Source organism: Amphiprion ocellaris, chromosome 17 (genome assembly GCF_022539595.1).
Source record: "Amphiprion ocellaris isolate individual 3 ecotype Okinawa chromosome 17, ASM2253959v1, whole genome shotgun sequence".
NCBI classification, from domain to species: domain Eukaryota; kingdom Metazoa; phylum Chordata; class Actinopteri; family Pomacentridae; genus Amphiprion; species Amphiprion ocellaris.
This window is the reverse complement of record NC_072782.1, coordinates 8317969-8341004: the sequence shown is the minus strand read 5'-3', so window position 1 is coordinate 8341004 and position 23036 is coordinate 8317969. Positions and strand designations below refer to the sequence as shown.

At 38.4% G+C, this 23036-nt stretch overlaps 1 protein-coding gene across 2 annotated transcripts; it reads right to left on the bottom strand.

Moving 5' to 3' along the window:
- Positions 1-459: 459 nt before the first annotated feature.
- Positions 460-20966, bottom strand: glis3 (GLIS family zinc finger 3). 2 transcript variants are annotated; one of them, XM_023269397.3, is made up of 10 exons: positions 20558-20966; positions 19666-20099; positions 18903-19071; positions 17700-18822; positions 10948-11109; positions 10749-10859; positions 7906-8047; positions 7666-7738; positions 3935-4070; positions 460-3237 (listed from the first exon to the last, which is right to left on the bottom strand). In XM_023269397.3, exons 2-9 carry the CDS (start codon positions 20018-20020, stop codon positions 3980-3982), a joined length of 2226 nt encoding a protein of 741 aa, XP_023125165.2. In that variant the 5' UTR covers positions 20021-20099; positions 20558-20966; the 3' UTR covers positions 460-3237; positions 3935-3979. The 2 variants fall into 2 exon arrangements, with proteins under 2 accessions (XP_023125165.2, XP_023125162.2); XM_023269394.3 differs by having other exon boundaries at positions 461-3237; positions 3935-4095; positions 20558-20963.
- Positions 20967-23036: the final 2070 nt, after the last annotated feature.

Here is a 23036-nt window from a genome sequence, read left to right as displayed (position 1 = left end):
ATCAGCGTGGGTAGCATTTTGTACAAAATCAAAACCAAATCTTTTCAATTCATGCACCCTGCATGAAAAAAAACAGTGCAAAGGCAAGGTCTGGATGAAAAACAGGGCAAAACCGATGAAATATCAGTTAAAATGAAAGCTGAATGAATACCTGCCTTTCGTTTCTCCGTTATAAACTGCAACATGCGTTAAGTTGTAACCAGATATGTGCAAAATCCAGTCTGTCCTGTTCAGCACACCTGATGGCTGAAAGGTCAATGTCATTGCTATTTTTTGTTCTCCTGACCACCATATTGCATTTTTGCAGAATCCTACTATCATGCTTATTTTTAATGTTGTCCCTCTTTTTGAATGCACCTCTGTTTATGAACAATTAAATGCTAGCACATCCATCTACCCCTGACTTATCCATGGGTGACCGAGGGTTGTCCCAGCTGACACTGGGTGAGAAGTGAAGTACGTCCTGGACAGGTTGCCAGTCCATTATGGGGTTAACACAGACAGACAAAAAGACAACCATGCGCCCTCAAATTCACATCTAGCGCCAATTTACTTATGTCATTTGCACATCTAAGCACACTCTCATTTGCACATTCTGTTCATTTGCACATTTCTGTATCACTCTTGTATATTCTTGTATATTTTGTTATTTTTTCTTTTTATATTGTTTTCTATATTCTTATCAAATTTTATTTTATGACTTTCACGTTATACCTGACCCTAATATTCTGTGTTGTCTTGTTGTTTACCCCCTTGTTGAATACCCAGCTACAGTAACAACAGAATTTCGCTCTGTGGATTAATAAAGTCTGTCTAAGTCTATAATCACATATCTGACATTAGAAATACATCTGACATATTAATCTAACATGCTTACGTTTGAACTGTGGGAGAAAACTGGGGCATCCAGAGAAACCTGATGCTGGCACAGTAAGAACATGCAAACTCCACTCAGGAACACGCCAGGGGGCCAAAACAGTTTTGAAAGTGGTTGTTTTAGCTTTTAAAAACAAAAAATCATTATTGAAAAAATATTTTCAATAATATTTCAAATCACTGCTTGCCATTTTGTTGGACAACTAGCATGAGTATTTTGTGCAAAAGTGGTGGATATGGTGAAAAAATATCTCTGAAATTAATGTACTCAAATGCAACAAGTTAAAACATTTTACCAAATCAAAAAAAATCGAGGTTAAAAAAAATCATGCAAAACTTTTAAATTGGGAACAGTGACCCAACAAAGCCAGCATTGTTAAGAGGCTTCTTACTGGGTACAAAGCTTAACCAACCACCTGTGTCCACGGCACAGCACTTTTTTTTTTGATTAGCAGCACTAAACAGATGCTTTTTGGAAAAGCTGTTGTTGTTGTTGCTTAGCAACTACTGAAACCCCCATCTGAAGCATGACACTCCTGCTAAAAGAATTATATTCAAGTAAAACAGTTTGTCCTTTCAATTTCAAACAAGAAGAATAACTGCTGTGAAGTCTGGTGCCAACTGATTTTTATAGTGAAACACGGCCAGTGGTTGCTAATTATATCTGCGATTTATGTTAGCATATTGCTTCCTCTGTTTCGCTGTTATTCCTGTTGCTGTCACAAAGCAATTGCTGTGTTCTGCCTTTTAACCTTGTCTTGTTTTGTTCAATGGAAATAGAATTAGATTCTACAGTGAGACTTGAACAATTTGATGAGTTTGCTTTTGAATCAGATTTATAGCTTTTTAAAAAGTATCACCTAAAACATTTTTTTAAAGCCACTATTTACATTTAAAAAAAAAAAAAAAAAAACAGAATTTTTGAGAGTATCAAACAACTAAATCAGTGGCTTTGCCCTTGAGTCAGAGAAAAATAGGATATTTAAAAGGTATAAATTAACATCTCTTGCCTTTCATTTATATTTTGTAATAACATTTCTGAATTTGTGATTCTTAATATGTAAAGGGGAACACGTCTTCGATAACCTTGTAAAATAAATGTGTGATAAAGTTTTTAAAAAATAAATTAGAAAAGAATACAAATGATTCTTTTTCTTGAGCCATTTGAAATATCTAAGCACCACAGAAGTGTCTTTGCATATACAAGCCCATTAACTACAAATCAGGTATATGTCTGCAGATCATTTTCAAAGCTTGTTTTAGAATTTGTTGTAGTTTTCTTTAGGCTCATAAACATTTTTACTGCACTTAAAAAAATGTGAAAAAAGAGAAGAAGACTTGAAATGTACTTATGTCTTGTGTCCACAGTGATTTTTTTGTTTTAAATTGTAATACAACTAAAAGTACAAATTGGCTGGTATCATTTTGTAGTACAATCCAACGCAATTAATACGAAAAGCAGTTAATCACTGTAATAGTTTCTCGGTATCAATCAGCTTTTCAAGTACGCATTTTTCCTTTTTCTTTGTATGAAAATGAACTGAAATACAGAATAAAAAGAGGTTCACAAATGTACAGCATTATTCCATGCTTGCAGGGGGCACGGCTATAATGTGAAGTGTAAAGAAAGTATGAGCAGAACGAGGAACAAAATCATTTCCAAGTCCAGGTATGGTCAATGCCACAAATCAGCCTCACAATCTAGGTGCAGAAGTACTCACAGCATGTTAGTATATCCAAACAACAGGTTATGTGTATGAACAGTGAAATGATAAGGCTGTCTTGTTACTATAGTTACAAAGCCATGGTTCTAAGAAAAACCTTAATAAATGATCCCTTACATACTTCGCTTTGAATGCAGTGTTGAGCATTGTGCAAAATGTCATCAGAAACTACTTAAAATATGAGCTACATATTATACACAAGCTGTATAAAAACTGAGGGAGTAAACATCAAAATCCTATAGGCACAGTCATTACTGTACATCGATTATGAGGATAAAAGAAGCCAATTGTCAGTACATTTACAGAGATTTAGTAGAAGAGTGGAAGAGTCAGTTCCTTCATTCTGATGCAGGAAGTGGTATCTTAAACAGTTTGTTTCATTGAATATCCTTTTCTTTTTGCTAGATGTAGTTGACGCTAAGTCACACTGCCATGCCTTTCCTGTTAGGCATTTAATTTGAATGGTACAGTGATACAAAATAGTGCAAAGAAAAGAAACCCACAAGTGAGGAGTATCATCCTTCCGTATAGTTGCAGGAGACTTGGCTTGTGTGGCGATCCACTACGTTAAAGAAATCCCCTTCATGTAATTCTTGATTAGCGGCCACATCGTCTGCTTGAACGTGGACACCAAATCCTGCAGATGTACACACACATATCACACATGCAGAGAAACACTTGTGTGCACAGTCAGGTTTATGAAATCCAATAGCAATAAAGTGCTCATCCTACAGCAATTGAGTTTAGATTGTATTTTCATGTGAGGTGGTCACCCCGTTGGGATTATTGACGGCTGACAGAGAAGCTGTCAACAAACACATCAACGTGCATAAGGTGGCTCTAGAATATAACATCCTTATTTAACCTGAAGAGTAAATGAGAAAGCTTCTCCTTTTATATCTTTATTGCAATACTGTTCAATTAGACTATATTTTCTTCAAGAAGACATGCCAGCAGAAAATATATATATATAAAAAAAATGTGTTTCTAAACACCTTGTCAATATCACAGAAGCTGTCAAGTCTGGGGGGGAAGTAGGTGATATCTATTTAAAGGCACATGGAGTGAAGGTGCCTGATTCTGTCTAACTAGAAAAATCACCAGCCACCTGCTACACATCATAAAGATATCCTGCACAATTAATGTGCATGTGAGAAAATCTGGGCAAACAGATTGTCAAACCGCCCACACGTTTGCTAATAGGCTCTTCAGATGTGAAACTTGCACATTTTTTTTCCAGAAGCCTGTCCCCTTTGGCACAACTGTGTTTACATCTGTGGAGTGAGCATTTTCACCAATTCGAAGAAATAATGTGATTATAAAGCCCCGACTACCTGCGCTGTGATCTGCCAGATCAGGTGGCTGACTGGGCGGCTGCTTCAGATCACAGCTGTGCTGCAGGGATGTCCCAGTGGGAGGATGCGGGAGGCAGGTGGAAGAGCGAGACCCACAGTGGTCCCCGGGGAAGAGCTGGTGAGGGGAAGGATCAACAAACCTGAAATATTTTAAACTTCAGTAAATAAACTGTTTGTGGGATTAAGATTCTTTTGTTTTATATGTATATAAAACAGACATAAACATCTTTGTATGATTATGTCTTCAACATCTCAACCGCTGCAACTCGAAAGCAATTATCTTCTATGTTACTTTTGAAATGTATCATATTTTAATTAGGGGAAAAAAGGAGACAGGGGAGGCTCATGCACACCTACAATTTCTTGTGGACAGGTGCGTAGGAGGAAATATCCACAGGTGAAAGAAGAGACAACTAATGCACACTGTGATTTTTTTTAACCTAATAAAGCTCTATGAAATTAAAAGCTGTATATCTTTAAAAAAACATATTGCAGGGACAGTGTGCAGTAGTTCTCTCTTCTTTTAAACATATATATTTTTATAAATCTCAAATTTCTTACATATACCTACTGAATGGAATCAGGGGTTATAGTATTCTTGCAACTTGCTTTTGGCAAATATTGCTTTTACTGTGTTGATCTTCAGAGCTGCATATGGGCTAGCCTATGGTATCTTGTTTAAAAAAACATGAAAGAGACAACAATAAGCAATTTTCTATAAAACAATGCAAAAAAGGTCACTGTTAAAGGGTTTGATATTCTCATTTTAAACCACTTATTGTAGGGTCAACATATAATTGAGGGACTTTTGAAGTCCATGGGATATATCTTGCATACATTTTTATTAAAAGTAAAGGAAAAAAAAGTTTTTTATGTTCATGTCTTTACAAATTCCACAATTATTTATTATGGAAACAATCACTTTTTAATAAAAAATGACTGGATATAACTAAAATGTCAACTAAATAGCCATCAGAATTTAATAACAACCACCTTCTAATTAGCTAAATAATAATAGAATGAATTTATTCAGAAATTGTTTTGATTGTGTTTTTATTAAGTTGAGATAATCATGACAGATGTTTCTTTTTTGGAAATATATCAAATTTTATATGGAAAATAACTAATTGTATCTGTCCGAGAAATCACTTTCAGGTAAGTTCCCCATTACAAAAACACCTCTCAAGGAAGTGTGTTAATTCCAGATCACATGACCTGCTCCACATGATGTCATTTCCTCCTGAAGAAAAGACTGGCCAGACTCCAAGGCTTTCTGAGTTATTTAATATAAAGTAGTGTGTGAGTCAAGTGTGGATTTATGGCATGTCAACAGGTTTACTATAATATCTTTATAAATAACCTGCAATTTCAACTTTACTCAATTGTACATATAATAATTAGAAGAATCTTTCTGTAAAAATTCTATGTGGTGTTTGGTTATAGGCGGCCATGTTGATTTTAGACCTGAAAACAGCAAAATTGTCAACTAAGTTACCTGTCAACTATGTTACAAAAAGTCACTCAATTATATATTGATCCTGTAGATATCAAAGGAAAAAGAAATCAAAAACCTCCAGTCACTTAAGCTGCAAGTGAATCCAGTATGTCATCATGACAAGTTCACATTTCTGCACAATATGTGTAAGTTCAATATTATTAGTTCCATGATCATTTGATAAGCTATCATCACTTCTGACTGTCCCCAGTTCTCTGTTTGTGTGAACCCATCTCTTGTTTGATGCAGGGCTCGTATGTAAAAATAAAGAATGCAGAAAGCTTCCTCTGTCATCTCAAACTAATTGCTACAGTACATCTCTGTAATGAGAAAAGAAGCTTTCATGTGTTCCTCTCCTTCCTTCTGATGCTTCATGACCTCCTGTACAGCTGATTTAACCTTTCATTTTCCTGCATGGCATAGTTCAAAGGTTCCACATGGTGAAAATCCATTCTTTTTGTGTTTGCCGGTTGTTGTAAACCTGGAGGTGAAGAAAGGTATACTTTTGTCCTTGTTTAAGCTTTGGCTTTCAATCACAGACACAGACAGCATTTTTTTCCTCAAGTAGGCAGGAACAGCAGCAGATCATTGTTTTTTTTGTTTTTTTTTAAAGCAAAACAGCCCATTTAGAACAGGCCTAAAACCAGGGGTTATACAGTCACGGTGAAGCGAACTATCATTGCAGTATTTTGAGCTGAAAAATGGAGAGACACACTGTGGAGACATACAAGACTTTGATTAATTTGCTGAATAGGGGCACAATATAGAGCCTTTACATACAATTTTAAAACATGAATTATATTGCTATTTGCAGTAAAATGTAGAGCTTCTGCAGAGAACTGAAAAAATGCAGGTGTTTGAGTTAGTGGGTTCATGGAGACTGACTCTCGGATTTAAGTATTAAAAGAGACACTGCGCTCTATGGCAGCACAAGCTCATTCATAGCATTTCCCAGTACAATGGTGCAAGTCTATGCCTGCAGTATGTTCCTTAAGCACTCTTTTTAGTAGATAATAAATCAAGACCTCTCTGTCTGTCTTTATTGTAAACTGCTACTACAAAGCAGTCTTCCTGATTTACTGCAGTGAACATTTTTACTTCTTATATCATTTTAAACCACTGGAGAAAAGTTCTGTATGTAACTTAAGTTGTACATCTTTTAAAAAACAAAACAAACAAGGACACTTATTTAAGAACAATATAAATCATTGTGCAATACAGATGATTAAACTGGTACTTTTAAATCCAGTGGGCCATCCAAGTAAAACATTTGCATGTATGGTTGCCAGTAAGTTTGCTGACAATATACACTGAGTGAGTGAAAGGAATCCTAGAAAAGTGTACAGAAAATGGCAACAAGGATTTTACAATTGATTTAACATCTAAAAAAGTAATTACAGCGCTCTCTCTTCTCCCTCTGGACCTTAAATTGTATTTTTTTTAGATTTTATGATTCACTTATTGAATTCCTTAGCCGCTCTAGTCGGTGGCTATAGCATCCATTAATGCTAGTGGTCCAGACCAGTGAGGCAAGGCAAGGTCTGCTTTCACAGGCCGATTGTCTACACAGAATCCTGCAGTGAATGCTTTGGCCTACCGCTGATATGAGAACAATCAAAGCCAGTGAGGAGCCATGAGCATCTGGCTGCTCAGGACGACAGAAATCCTTTATCACATGCTTTGAAGTGTATAGATGAAGGGATGTTTTCCTATGGGCTGACGGGGGAAACGTGTCGCTTGCCATTGCCATCCTAAAAAAGCTTCTTCCCAGCCATAGCATCCAACCATACACAACAAATGAACAAAAAAAACAAATGGCAACAGCAAAGAAAAAAAAGCCCACAACCCTTTGGAGTCTTATTTTAGTGCAAAGTAGTGCTTTCTTTTAAACTGATTATTCTAATTATGAGCTTATAGTCTTGAATCCATGACAACCAACGCTTAAGATGTTTTTTTCAGCTCATCAAAAGAGAGGAAAAAAAAAATTTGTGAGGCAGTCATGGTTAAACTTCTCGCTGTGCCAATGGGAATATAAAATGAAAGGAAGATACTACTTCTGCTCTGACTATTGCACATTTCAACACAGTATTTATTGATCTTTTAGTCTGTTCTGCCAAAAATGGTTTTCATAAATCAAATGTAAACTTCACACAATGCTTTTTCTTTTTTTTTTTTTTTTTTTTTTTTTTTTTAAAAAAAAGGAAATGTCTAGTACCTGTAATTATCCTGTAAGGAGAACAACAGAGCCAGGTGAGGATTGCTGTAGGAGTCTTGTCCCCGTGGAACATCTGAGGAACAGGGATGACAGATACTTCAGGGCTGTCCACCACAGCCGAAATGGATAAACCTATTATGTGCACATGGTTGCAGGGGGAAGTGCTTACGTATCTACTTCTTTTTTCCTTCTTTAAAAATATCAAACGCATTAATGCAATGAGCCGGAGCTTAGACATACCAGAGTATGACTCATGGGAGGCACCAGGGGACGTGTTCAAGTTGTTGTCTAGCCTTGCCAGAGGAGAAAGGCTTGGTTGTAGAGGATGGATGGTTAAACAGTCTGTCAGCGTATCCTGCGTCACATCAGCAGTGGATTTCATCTAGAGAATGGCACACAAACATACAGTTTATCCTTTCTTTTTATCCTTGCTGCTATGTTGGTGAATGGTGGAACACTGAGCATTTTTTGTCTTTTGTCTTGTATGTTTGCCACTTGAGCAAGTATCTGCCTGTCAGGTACAATGTCTGTTTTGAAACAGAATGCCAAATACAATTATTTTCTTCAAAAAAAAAAATCTTTACATGGGTGTCAGTAAAGCAACCTTGAACCGTGAGTTGTTAACAAAAGCTTACATGCACTTGTATAGACTATGAATATCATGGCGGTCTCACGTTTCCAATGACACTCTTAATTGTCTATGCTGGAATCATTGAAATACATGCATCTTTGTCACAAATAACAATCACGAATTTCTCTTCTTCGACAGATTTATTGCAGGTCTTTAGGAAATATGATAAAATCTTCTGGGTCAAAAATATACATACAGGTAATGCTAATATTGCTACCTCAACTAGATGCTTTTGGCAGCTGTCTACAAGCTTCTCTGTATCTTTGACCACTTCTCTTCACAGAATTAGTGCAGTTCAACTATATTTGTTGGCTTGTTTCTTCATTACAGCCCACAGGTTATTGATGGGGTAGAAGTCAGGACTTTGGGGAGGTCAGTCTTAAACCTTTTTTCTAGCCTGATTTAGCTATTTATCACTTTTGACATGAGTCTAGGGTCTTTGTTATTCTGAAACACCCAACTGTGTTCAGATCCTAACCTTCCGGCTGACATTTTTGGTTTGTGCATAATAATACCACCACCATGCTTGATAGTAGTTTGGTGCTCTTGAGGTTAAGGGCCTCTCTGTCTCTCCTCCAAACATATTGCTGGTCATTGTGGCCAAACAGCTAAATTTTTGTTTCATCTGACCACAGAGCTTTCATTCAGAAGGCCTTTTCTCTTTTCTCTGTTCATGTAATTAGCAAACTAACTTCAGTCGAGCCTTAAGGTGCTGCTGATCTTAGCAGCGACACAACTGCACAAAGCACTTTAAACTCACAAACAATGCTTTGTACACGATTTTAGGATCTGCAGGTGCTTTAAAATGGCTCCAAGTGACCTTCCTGACTTGTCAATGATTTGCTTTTTCAGATTTTTGTGGTTGAGTCTGATGAGAGTATTAAATAATCCCTATTTAAATTGGCTCAGGGAAGTCAGTAGCTGTCGTCAATCATAATCACTCACGAGAAGGGAGGCAATGCCACTAAGAAATTTAGGTTAATACCACTTTCTATATCAAAACTGATAATTCAAGCTGCTGTATGTTATATGACAACAGTTAACTATTTATAATGTACAGAATGTCTTGGTGGTGGGTCTCTTTGGTTTTTGTTACATTTTGCTTTGTCATTTTTATGCTTATGAGTTTTGATTAGTTAAACATTACTAACATATCTTAAAGTCTGACACTTCTGATTTATTATCACGATTCCTCCTCTGGCAGGTCACCTTGAGCACTTTTGTTTTTAGATTGTAAAAAGCTGCATTAATATATCATCTGAGCAGGAAAAGTCAATGTTACATTAGCTGTGGCAGAGCCATTAATTCTTTGAAAAATCAAACCAAAGCCATAATAAAATCAATTTGAAATTAATCTGGAAACCAATGTAATGCATCTTAAATGGGCATCCTGCCAGAAAATATGTTGGACGAAGCACCGCTTTGCCTCTCACTTCCCACATTTGCTGCTACTCTAGTATCAAATAAAGAAGAAATATTTATATGGAAAAAAACTATAACTTATATTTTGGAGTCAAGCCTATTTACCACCATCAGAGAAGGATCAGAGAAGGTGAGAAATGTTCAATTATGGGCTGTAACCCTACAGCACAGGGGCTACGATTTTTCAGTTAACCTTTCAAACAGCTAATATAACATGTAACATTTCTTAACAACCACATGTGAAATCACAATTACATTAAACCTTTATTATTTGCATTTTAGATAAAAGACACTGAACGCACTGGAGACTTTGCAAAATGTCACTTTTTTTTAGTAACAACCCACCTTCTCTGTCTGTATCTATGGCGACATATACCTCTGTGTTAAAGACCATCCCTCTCACACATGCAAAGAACAACTGCAACATAACGGAACCACACAGTAAAACTATGAAGCCAATGCAATGCAATGGAGTCGCCCTGAGGACAGTTAAATAAAGAAAATCAACTGAAAATGAAATAAAGGATGTGAATACTAAACAAGGATATGGCAAACAACATAATTACATGTATTTTAGTGTGACCTAGTTCTGTCAGTGGTAACCTTACTGCATGTGACGTGCCACATTGTGAGATATTTTCACATTTTAACTGCATGTTAGATGCAAGTTTAATAAAAGTTAAAGTAAATGATGTTTTTCTAACAGAGTGAGATGGACAGATATCTTACTGTCGGCTAATTAGAACAAATGAAAGTACAATGAAATGAAATTTATGATGTCAGTGTGATCTATTCTCTGTTTGTAGTCGTGATGTTGATGTCAACTTGCTGTCACCAGCAGTGAGGTTCAGTCAACAAGAAAAGTTATTTATGACAGCAAGTCTTTTAGAGAGCTAGTTAAACTTCTCAGTCGTCAGTCAGTGCTCACTGTGCTGTGTTTTCCTATCATAATTGTGTGCATTACTATTAATATATTTTAAAGAACAATACTGTTTAATTGTGAATTGTGTGTCGGCGTTTTCATACTTGCCTTCTTCCGTAGCTGTCGTTCTTTTGTCGAATGGGACTTCATGTGTTTCCTCAAGGAGCTGGGATCAGTGTAGCGCTTTGCACAGCCGGGTACCTGGCAGGCGTATGGTTTCTGTACAACCAAAGACATTTCGGCACTTGTGGAAGCATTGACATACCATCCATAATTGGGCATGCATTAGTGCCGGGCTGACACTCACTGTGTCCAGGTGTGTGCGCTGGTGTTTAGCTCTGTCACTTGAGTTGCTGAAAGCCTTGTGGCATCCCGGGTGCTGACACATATAGGGTTTCTCCCCCGTGTGGCTCCGCAGGTGGATCTTCAGATTTTCTAGCCGAGAGAAAGCCTTCTTGCAGCCTTCAAACTGTAAACACAGTGAGAGCAGTTGAAGTCCTTCAACAAATGCACACGTTTAAAAAAAAGGAATGACTTTTTGAAATGCATTGTGTTTTGAGCTGTTGCAATATTCAATATGAACTCTCCAAGCATCTCTAATGTGAGGTTGTGCATACTCTACCCTTGGAGTATCTGCATGTTTGCTGGAATCACCACAGACAAAAGGCTGCTGACCTCAGTGTGTGGGAGGAAGTGGAAGAGGAAACATAGAAATCCTTTTGAATAGAAAAATTATTGTCATTTAGTTTGAGGCTAACATTCAAGGTGGCCGTAATTGTTCATCGCTGGATTCATGGCTGACTGGAAAGCAGCTATAAGTCACAAAATATTGAGAAGAAAAACATTTAGGAGGTGAATTGCGATCTATTCAGAACTGGAATTCCTGACTGTAGTGAACAGACTCTGTTACATTGTCTCTGTAGGTCTGAATATCACAGAAATATTGCCATCAGCTATATTGCTAATGAACTATTTTGTGAATCTGTTTTTATACTTTACATGAGTGTAGCTTTTTATTTAGATGTTGAGATGCAATTTTGCAGGAGTTTCGTAAAACACAGCCACAATAATGACCAGATATTGTATACAACTTGGGTGACTTAGATGAACACAAATGATACACAATCAGTTAAGATACTTAAACTACTTAACAAGCATTTTTTTTCCTGTGCTCTACCTTGGAAATAAAAAACCACAAGTTCAACAGTGCTCTGAATGCTCTTGAAACACTTTGATTACAATAATAATTTGGGTAAATAGAGAAAAGATTAGGAATTTACTATCAATAAATTAGACTAAATGCTACGGAACCAAGTTTTCGAATGCACTCCTGCAACAAAATAGGGAACAGCTGTAACAATGATATTGGAATCTTTAAATAGATAACACAGAAACATGATGATGGTACTTTGCACTATAAAACAATGCACATTTTGAGCAACCCAGTAGCTCAGCTGGTTGAGCTGGTGACCCATGAACAAGGGCTATAGTCCCTCCACTTTCCTGTCTGCCTCTCTACTAACCTGTCGAATAAAGACAACAAACGGCCAAAAAAACCCAATGTACATTTTATCACAATTGAGTGACAATTCAGCTGCAGGCCTCCCAAAAGGTAACAAATGAATTAAGGTTTTAGTTGAGGGAATTTTGTTTAAAACTTCAGAATAAGTACAATTTTAAAATTTATTCTACTGTAACACAAATAAAATAGCTTTAGTAACCGATTTGATAGTTGCAGTGTCACCAGCAGGGGTCAGTGTTTATACACAAATATATTGCTTTGTGTTTTCAATCCTCTGTCTCACATCCCCTTGACAGCAGTTAATGGTGATAAATTACAAAAAAAAAGTCACATTTAGCAGACTGTTTAATAGATTTGATGTGTATGTAGCTACACATATATCAGCTTTATACACAAGTTCCTGCAGATGCTCATGTGTCTGGAGTTTCAAGAAAATACTAATGCCAAAGAAATCCCAATCAACAAAACTGCTCTTTTTTTGCAGCATCATGTGACTACAGTGACTTGACTGCTAAAATATGTGAACGATCAAAGCTGGTGTGTTGTAAGGGCAGGACCTTACTCTCCCACTTCCTGCTCACAGGGGATTTGGAATGTCCTTACTGAGCCTCATGGGTAAAACACTCAGACCATGTCCGATACTGTTGTTCTTCCTCCAAGACTGGATTCCTCACATACTGATACCCCTCAATCATCAGTGCCAGGGTCAGATTAAAAAAGTTTTTTTTCTTCCCGTTATTAAACATACTTGCCATTCTTTCTCATCAACATCTATTCTCTGTGACTCTAACCTGCCGCTCTTGTTAATGCAACTGAACTTAAAAGCTGTCTTCAAAAAGCTATTAATATCAAACTTAAATGTCATGGCAACTATTTATGAATGTTGCACAGAGAATAAGGTGTAAATGAATAAGGTGTAAGTTGACCAGGACTAGATATGCATGTTTTTTTTTTTAAATATTTTGTCAAAGCAAACAGACTAAATTGGAAATTCCGCAAATTAAAATAGCACAAAATGAGAAATGCTTCACATAACCTCTTTAGTCATCTTTTCATAATGCTGTTCTGTCACCTTAAATGCTCCTTCTCAAGGGGTTATGGTAGCAAAACAGACCAAGCCTAAATATAGCTTCAAGAAAAGAACTTAAGAACCGACCCCTCAACTAGAAGCGCCCCAAGAAAAACAGCCCAGACGGAGATAAATAGTCTCTCAGAACCAAAGTGGACAGACAAGCGAAAACCAGCAAAAAGCTAAAATCCTGCCAGGAGTATCCAGAAGTAGGTAACTGTGTAACTTTCCCTCTCTGTCTCACGAAGCTCTCATACAGCACAGAGGGCTTTTTAGCTTGTCACAAGGGATGTTGTGGGCTGAAAAGAAAGCAGTATGGCTCCTCAGTGGAGATGAGTGTTACAGCCAGCTTCTGACAGGTCCTGGCAGGAACTCATGCCCAGGCTGAACAATGACAGCTGCAGTCTGTGCCAGCAGGCTCTGTCCAGTGGCCAGTCTTACTCTGAGGTCAGTTCACTCTGGACTCCACTCTTCCCTGTTTCACCGGTGATATTTCAACCCTTTTTTGCTCTTTTCGTTTCACATCTTTCCTTCTAAGTTTCTGTCTCCACCGGCTTATAAATTCCTGGTAGAAAGTAGCACTGGAAAGGGAAATTTTGCAACATCTGAGAGCCACTCAAAAATAGGACAGAATGCATGAAACTGAATAATATATATTGCACGAATCTTTTTAAAACTACAGGCAATCAATAGCTGGTATCACACTAAATTTCAGATGACATTTTGGAGCTTTTCGTGAAGCTGAAGAAGTGGTTTAGAGATCTGGATCATTTAATGTTTACAATATGCCAATTTAGAGTAGGATTCATTCTATTTTTTTTTAAATCACAAACTTAGTTTACTTCTGTTTCAACAAAAAAATGCAATGGGACTAAATGATTTGTTTACAAAAGCCAAACAATGACAGAGCCAACAATATGAAAATCTGCTCCAGGTACTGAAGCATCGCTTCCTACTGCCAAAACCAACTTGGTTCCCTTCAAACAACTGGAATTATGGTGCTTAAAATGTTGTCAAACCTGAAATCTCATCAGGCTTGCTTTTAGTGGCGATTAAAGGGCTTGAATTACAAGCTACTGCAGAGAAATTTAGTGGATTAGGAATAAACTAAGGTTTAATTTTCATTCAGCACAAAAGCATCAGTTGATCACAGCACGATTAATGCATAATGAAAGCAAACATGAAATACTGGGCAATTTTGTTTGAAATATATACTAATTATCGTTTTATTTATTATTATATATTTTAAATTCAGTATAATTAACCTAAAATCACAATTTACTCTCTTTTTCAGGCTTTGTGTCATAGTAGAAAACAGCCCATTGTGCAGGCTAATAATTCCACAGAATAAAGCATCTTCATTACCTGAAATGTGTGTAAATAGCACAGAATGATGCTAAAAACATATCTAAAAATCATACTTAATGTTCTTCCTCACAATGACTATTGTTTGGGTTCAAACTATGCTTGTAAAAATCACAGTGACTTATGCAAATAGACGGGTGAGTCAGGGATACATTAACAAACTGTTCATCAGTTAAACAGATTGTGAGATGACAGTACAAGTCTGGGCCTGCCCTATATGTTCACTGTGTAACGAGAGCTCCCTCATTGTTCTGCTGCTGCTGCTGCTGCTGCTGCTGCCTGGAGCATTTCATATATCATGCATCGGTTTGTTCACCTGCCAATCACCTCTTGAGAAAAACTGGGCTCTGCCTCTTTAAAACAGCTTTCTTTAAATATGGCAGTGCTTTTAGCTATTCTCACTGCTCTGATTCAGTTTTCCATCTAAAATTTCCTTCAACTTTTCAGTTGAAGTAATCACATGCACAGACTCAAGCTCTGGTCGATGAAAAGAGAAAAAAAGCGCCTGAACTCTTGGCATAATGTTCAGTCCTGATCTGAAATAGATCCACACAGGATCAAAATGTCTCATTAAAGTGCATGAGCGATAAATCTGATGTGCAGACTTCTCTCTTCATATACTTAGAATTTGTCCACAACAACACCACCACAAACACTTTGCCACTTTGTATGTATTCTGTTTTTGGCCATGGGTAGTGACCATAAATCATTTATCATTCAACAGGGAATACAAGACCATCCAGCGACTGTAGCCCCATGGCAACAGAGCTGTCTTCAACTAATAAGTGAGTATTTTGGAGCGAAAGGTTGACTGCAGGAATGCATGATGTTAATGATCGACTTGTTGAAAGCAGCGACGTGAAGCATGTTTGGCCTGTGGTTTGTTAATTACTCATCTAAGTCTCAAGTATTTTCACAGTGGGAGCGAGGAAAAGACAATAAATACAGCTCATACGCAACTTTCAGCAATGCTAGCTATGTGGCTCAAAGGGTAATTTGCCTGATGGTCAGCTGGGTCACCGCTTTAATCTGGAATTAAATATTTCAAGAGCTATTTGGTTGAAGAACATTTTGGTTCCCAGATGAAGTTCCCTAATGATTTTGGTGATCCTCCAACTTTTTATCTAGCTCCATCAGTAGGTTGACATGTCGGAGGCTTTTGGTGAATCATCTCAGCAAATATTGGATAGAGGCCATGTTAACCATATGGTGAATAATCATGACTTTGGTGACTTTAAATCTAACATCCACCAAGTCAAAGTTTTCATTATTCCTAGGAAATATTTCAACATCTATTGAATGAATTAGCACAAATTCAGGCACAGATAGTCGTACTGCCCAGCTGATTTAGTAAACTGACTTTGATATCCTCTTCCTTTTACTTTTCACCACCTGCACAGTGTTAAGTTTGGCTTTAGTTGGAATATCTAATGCATCTACACTTTCTACAGACATTCGTGGTCCCCTCAGGACGAACTGTGCTGTCACTTTGGTGATACCCTGACTTTAGTAATGACTTTGAGATGTCAAATACTGTGATTTGAGTCAAAATAGCTGAGATCAGCCTTTCAGCCTTAGTTGTAATTGGTCCTTGGTGCAGCAAATGCGAGAATGCCATTGCACTAACAAATATTACACCAGCTTAACATCTGTCTAATATTAGCATTGTCACGGTGAGCATTAGGGATAGACCGACTATCGACCTGGGTGATTATTGTGCTCGATATTTGGCGTTTTTCAGATTATCGGTATATTGACCAATTATTGACAGTTTATTGCTCTACTTCAGGTCTGATGCAGCCTCCTCTCTCTGTTTGTAGTCACTCTGTGGTCTCAGAAATGTCTCTCTAGCAGACACTGCAAAAAACTGAACCGGAGGTACAAGACGTTGCCACAAAGCAGAAAATTAGCTTCTCACACAGTAACTAAGGCATGCTAACTGCTAAATTAGAAAGCAGCCACAGATTAACCTGAAACAGAATCTGGAAAACAATAATTAATCTCATATTAACAGAGGAGAGAGTCTTGATTTAATCACTGCTATTTCTTTTTTAATGAAGAAGTCTAGTTATGAATGACAGGTTCTCTGTTGCCACCTGCTGTTAAAACACTACATTTAATATCGGTATATATCGGTTCCAAATATCGCTTACCAGCCTTTCTTTTTACCGATAATTAGCATAGGTCTTGACACTGAAAAACTCACCGCAGTCGATTCCTAATGATCATGATGGTAGGGTAATGCTAGCATTTAGCTTCAGGCATCACTGCTGCTTAAGTACTAGCGCGGCAACAGATTCTTAAACTTGATTCTATTTTTTACACTGAGCCTTTCATTTTACACTAACTAACAATAATAACCAAACTACAGAACCATCTTTAAATTGCAACACATCAGAAAGAACCATATCATTCATCTGGGAGACACAAAGCCAGTAATTCATCAATAATCAGGCCCATGTATATACTTTAAACCTTTGGCCAAAGGAGCATGCCAGACTACAGGGCATCACCTTCCCAGAACCACAGCCAAGTTTGTCAGACGGTGGCCTGGCAAAGTCCCGGCTGTTGACAAGCCCAGTAGCTACTAGAGCACCATGGTGCAATGCCAGATCTAAAGTGCTAGGACTCCTTTGTGCTGATTTAATAACTATATAATTGACTTAGCTCCCATGTCAATTATCACAGAGCTCCGCTAATTACCCCATGGCTTCAGTTAAGAGAAGAGAGCGGCATTATTTCTGATCTAAACCTTGGCCGTAAACCCAAAGAACATGAAGGCATTTACCCTAAAAAAGGCTTTTTTTCCCCCAGCAGGCTGAGGCATTAAAGCCTTCAACTAGACACTGCAGCTTTGAATGGAACACTCAGAATTGAACTCAGTGAGCTCTGACATTCATCATGTTCCTGCTTTGACTGCATTCATTTCCTTCTCACAAACGAGTCAAAAAAAATATTCATCTGACTGAGAGGGAGCTTGCTATGTGCATTGTTAGGAGGGGGAGCAATATGAGATGTTATTTCTAAGAGGCCGAGAAATAAAGTATGGAAACAAAGCAGTGAAGTATGTTGCATGAAAAGAGACGTGGCTGCAAAGGTGTACCGAGCACTTGTTGGGTTTCTCTCCTGAATGGACCCTCATGTGGATAAGAAGTTTGTATCGGGCGTTGAAAGGCTTGAAGTTGCGTGGACAGCCCACCCAGTAACATGTAAAATCCTCAGCCTTCCTCTGGTCCACATGAAGCTTTTCTATGTGCCTCACCAGCTCCTCCTTTTGGTCGTAGACCGCGCTGCAGTCCAGCCACCTGCAGCAGTGGGCCCCATAGTCATCCAGCTCTCCCTCTTCTTCTTCCAGCATCCGCATCTGGGGTAAAAAGCTGACCCCGTGCCTGGGAGGACCCATAGGAGCTTGTGCGTCCTGAGAAGGGGGCTTTATTCTGCCGTGATGTCTGGCGAGGTGGACGTGCTGGTGCGAGTGGTAGGGTGGTGGAGGCCCGTGTGGAGTAGCAGCCTCTTGGATAGAAGTCAACAGACTTGGCTCTAACTGTAGAGGTGGCAGCATATTGTTGGCGGTTTGGCTGCATCTGTCTGAAGTCTTCTCCAGCACCCGTCCTTCATCGGGGAGGCACTGCTGCTCCACCACCATGTTAGCCATCTGGCTCTCCAGACCCCCTCCCTCTTCAAGCATCTGCATACGGCCACACTCTGACTGCGGGGCCAGGGCTTGTGAAGAGCCTGGCATGGTGTAGGGATGGGTCTGGGGGATGCAGCGGCCCCTCACACCCAGAAAGTGACCGTAACTCTCTGAATGAATGGGCGAGAGCGTGGGATGGGAGGCCGGGGAGCTGCGGGAGCCATTGATGTAAGCCACCAGCGAGGTAGGCGAGGTGCGTATAATGGAGTTGAAATCAATGCCCATGACATCGGAGAGAGGCGACATGGACAGGGCTCTCTTCTTCGCACGAGACTGTCTGGGGCTTCCGGCCTCACCTCCGAAGAGATACGAGGGCAGGGAGGCGGAGGTGCTCGTGCCGCCTGATATGGTTGTGCCGGGGGAAAGGCTGAGCTGCTCCACGCCCTCGCTGGCCTGAGTGGAGCTCTGAGGTAGTCCCAGGGGAGGAAGCACACGGTAACCATATGGCCAGTCATGTCTGCCACTAAACATCGACTGCGTTTCAAACAGGCTGAGCGTGGTGGATGCCAGGGATTCTCTGGACAGCACAGATCTGAGAAAAGATTCACGTTATCAACACAACGCTCTTTTTGCGTGAGCTCATCTTTACATAACATTCCCAATAGTGCTCACCTGGCATCCGTGTGGGGAACGCTGTGAGCCTGCGACGGAGGAGGAGGTGCTGCAGGGCCTGCGGTATATGGCTGGCCTGTGACTATTGCCATGGGACTGCTGGTCACTGTTAGGTTAACACCAGCTGCTTGACCAAATACATCCATGGCAGGACCAGACGCAGGGCAATCTGCTGGACACAAGCCCAGAATTCAATAAGTAAAATATCCACATGGGACCTACTTTTTCCCCCCGAGCACATAGGTCACAGCAGAGCAACAACTTTTACACTCATTCAACAGATTTCTATGAAGCAGTTCAACATGTGAACATAATATCAGACAACTATCTGAAAAAAGACACTAAAAATAAACCCCAAACGCAGCCTTTTAAGTCTGTTTTTTTAACTCAGGCTTACAGAGTGCAGTGTGGAATTTCCCCTCAGAACAGAGACTCTGCTCTGCTCTGTTAATCACTAATGAGCTTTTCACCTCCTTCCACTTTTCAGTAGAAAATGTAGGGACAAACTTTATGCTTGGTAAATTATCAATAAATAAAGGAACTGAAGGTCCAGCGAGAAGACAGTGAGGTTCTGAGGAGCACAATGGGAATAAATGAGGGGTGAAGATAGTAAATCCCTTATGATTCAGGTGAAGTAGTGAAGGTTATTCACTTCTTAGTCTCAGTTATAATGTAGACAGGTATACGGCACAATTAAACTGCTGATCTGACTAAAGTTGCATTTGTATTTTGCTCACACACCTGGGTCAGGCTGAACTTTTACCTTTGAAGCTGTTATTAGAGGAGCAGAGTCGTGTCTGTGCGTTAGATGTCCCTGTTGCATGATGAGCAGCAGGTGAAGCAGTCGACATGCTGAGATGCTTCCCGTTGGTCAACACCCTTCTGCGGAGGCTCAGGTTCGGCAGGACAACATGGTTTCCGCTCTGTTTCCCAGAGGTTAAGTCATGGACGGTCCCTCTTTTCGCTTTGTCCATTCTCCCCGAGGAGGGACTGAGGTTTGTCCGTTGTGGGGAGGACAGGGGCATCCTGATGGACTGGGACTGGTGTCCTCTGATCATGCTCAGCGATGGAGACACGCTACAAGGAGACACCAGCAGCTGACAGCCTTTTCCACTCATGGCTGAAACACCGGAAAGTTGGGAAGCTGAGTTTTGTAAAGTTTGCTTTACTCAGAAAGCAGTAATCCAAGGCTCATACCTAGGAAATGATGCAAACACAGCTGAAACATACAGTCTCAAATGAAGTTTGGATGAATTCAAATATGGAATTAAACTGCAAAAGTGAACTACAAGCTTAGAATTTGTACTTTGGACCTCAAACCTGCAGAAAACCACTCAACCAAAACAACTTGTGCATTTTTTGATAATGTTTTAATGCTTCACACCTAAAATATTCCAATTATATCCGGGAACATATAGGCTATACCATATTATCTTCAGCAGTATCAGTATGACCATAAACACATATGGAATTTCAAAATAAAAGCATAAGTTTACAGTTTTTTCACTAATATTTACAAAAACAGCATCTGTTTATGAGAATCGTATCTAAAAAGTGCTCAAGCAGTAAAAACATGGCCTTTGCAATTCCCCCTCCCCCCCCCCCTCCCCCCCTCCCCACCACTCTGCTATTGTTTGTGGCGCCGTTAAACTCACCTATTGTTGTCGCAAACACTTTCCTCAAAGTGACATGTCAGGATGAATGTCTGCTCCAGTCCTCGGAGCTGTGGCTGTGATCTGCGTAAGAGATCAACAGCAGAGTTTCTCTCTCAGTGTGTTTCTGCTGAAGGCTGTAAACTGAGCACAGAAGTCAAGCCTCCGAGGAATCTGTGTGTTTGCAGCGTCACAGCTCTCTGCGCTGTTTCCAGGAACTTCTTGTCTGTAGCGATCACACTTTTGCCCTTGACGCGGTTTCATGTGAACGACGTCATTTCAAACCGAGTGGACCTTAAGAGTAAATAATTAAGTTTTTTTTCCCTTGTCAGTTACCAGTTTCACTCTGTGGCATGTAGTGTGTTTGTGTGCGTAAAAGGCATTCCTCAGGTGAGCGCGTATTTGTGTCGCACGTTGGAAATCTTTCTTTTTCACTTTTTTTTTTCAAACACGGGTGCACATTTTATCAGAATATTAGGGTGACACGTGAGGAAGAAGCATGGCCGTCCACCCTCAAGAAATTTTAGGTCTCAAACATTTAACTTCCTGTATTTTGCACGCTTTATGTTGTATTTTGGCTCTTTTCTGCACAAATTTATAGTCAGATGTGTTTATTTATGTAAAGGATAACGCGAAATTCAGACCATTAGATACAGTCACTTTTCATTTGAGGGCTTTTGTTGGATGATAGTCACATTGCTAATCTTGAAATAGTATTGAAATCATTGTACTGGTCTGGGGAAGGCAGTACAAAATAAGCCCATATGTGTGTTTTTAACCAGAACATATATACAAACTTTTTGTACTGTTAACATGAGAATTACGTGGAGGGTTATCCATTAGTTTAAACAATAAATACCACTATTCAGTAATATAATTGCTTACCAGCAGTAAAAAATAAATAAATAAAATTATCTCATGAATTTGAATGTAAGTCAAAATAAAGTAAAGTTGTAGCTTTTGTCCCCTTAATTGTAAATTAGTTCGACATAAACTGTTTCTGAAGAATAAGCAAAAAAATTTAATGTATGTGTCTTCTATTGTTCATTTTGCAGTTACAGTCATAGCAACAGATGTGCATGGTCACTACTGAGGCGAACTATGCATCCCCACCTGAGTTTATTGCTTTTTTTTCTCTCTATCCTGTAGTTTTAAAAGATTTCAAAACAAAAAGTTGATTGATTTGATAAGCGTTATTTTAAAGATGACTTTAGGCTACTGTAACTTATGAAGTCCAAACAGCTCATAACTGATGGTTGCTGATAGTTTGGTATATAAATCCACACATCAGCAGCAGTGTGCCATATAGTTGCTAAAGACAGTGAAGAAGTTCGAGTAACATTAAAACATGTATGGTGTTGCAAATGTGCATATTAATATTTTTCTCTTAACAGTAAAGCTGACATTGGTAAATTGTGCTCTAAAAAAGAAGAAAAGCATTTACAACAAATTCTTTCCATTGTTGCCATCAAGCATCAACTGTAATTCAGAATTTAGACTTTGATTCCAGTGGTGCAAAGTAACTAAGTAAGTTTATTCAAGTACAGTACTTAGGGACAATTCTGAGATTCTTTTCCTTTACTTGAGTAATTCCATTTTGTGCTCAACTATATTAATTTGACAACTTATCCTTACTTTTAAGGTGGAGATTTACATAATTGCTAATTTAACAAGCTTATAAAAAACAACACACTGTAAAAAAAAAAGTCCATCATTGTTTTCCAACGTTATATTCTCTTCTTGATTTCTTACAAAAAACAGCATATAGTTGTGGTCAAATTTCAAATATCTACGAGTTGTTAACAGCTTCCAAACTATTCACTTCTAAACTTTCAATAATTTTTTAGTTGACCCAATATCACACCAAAAATTTGTGAGAAAGTCCAAAAAACTGAAAACAGATTTGTGTGTCAGAACTTTTTTGTCTCGTTTTCTCCCATTAATCATCTGACAACCTGAGGTCATATATAAGAATTAGTCAGTCAGTTAAACTGCTACATTTACTTTAATGCTTAAACAAAAATGTTCTGCAAATACACTGTAGAAAAAGAAATAAAATCTGTAAAAAGCAACAGTAGCAGCAAAAAAAAACAACTGAAAATCTAGCAGCAAGGGTGCTTGAAAAAATACAAATAAAATGAATAAATATTGTAACATTCAAAAACTATATAAAAAGCAAAAATAAAAAATAAAAATGTTTTTTAAATAATGATATTGTAGAGGGTTTAAATACAGTAAAATACTGGTAAATTGTAAATTTAAATTAATTTCTGTTTGGGAAAAATACTGATTTTTGATGTGGACAGTACCTATAGTTTGGAGCCTTTTTTCATAAAAAATGTAAATTCATACAAACGTATTGTTTGCAACTCAACCAAACAGGGAAAATAACCATTTGTCAATTCTCAATATACATTTTTTTGTATTCAAATAGTGGAAAATATCTGTTAACTAAAAGTCTTTTTTTTTTTAGCTGATTCAA

Bases quoted from the DNA above. Each gene is read 5' to 3' on its own strand.
- glis3 (XM_023269394.3), bottom strand. From the start codon at position 20,020: ATGAGTGGAAAAGGCTGTCAGCTGCTGGTGTCTCCTTGTAGCGTGTCT. The intron at 7,739-7,905 runs GTATGTCTAAGC...CCTGTTCCTCAG, and splicing joins CTCCCATGAGTCATACTCTG to ATGTTCCACGGGGACAAGAC. The intron at 4,096-7,665 runs GTACTAGACATT...AAAATATTTCAG, and splicing joins TCCTTACAGGATAATTACAG to GTTTGTTGATCCTTCCCCTC.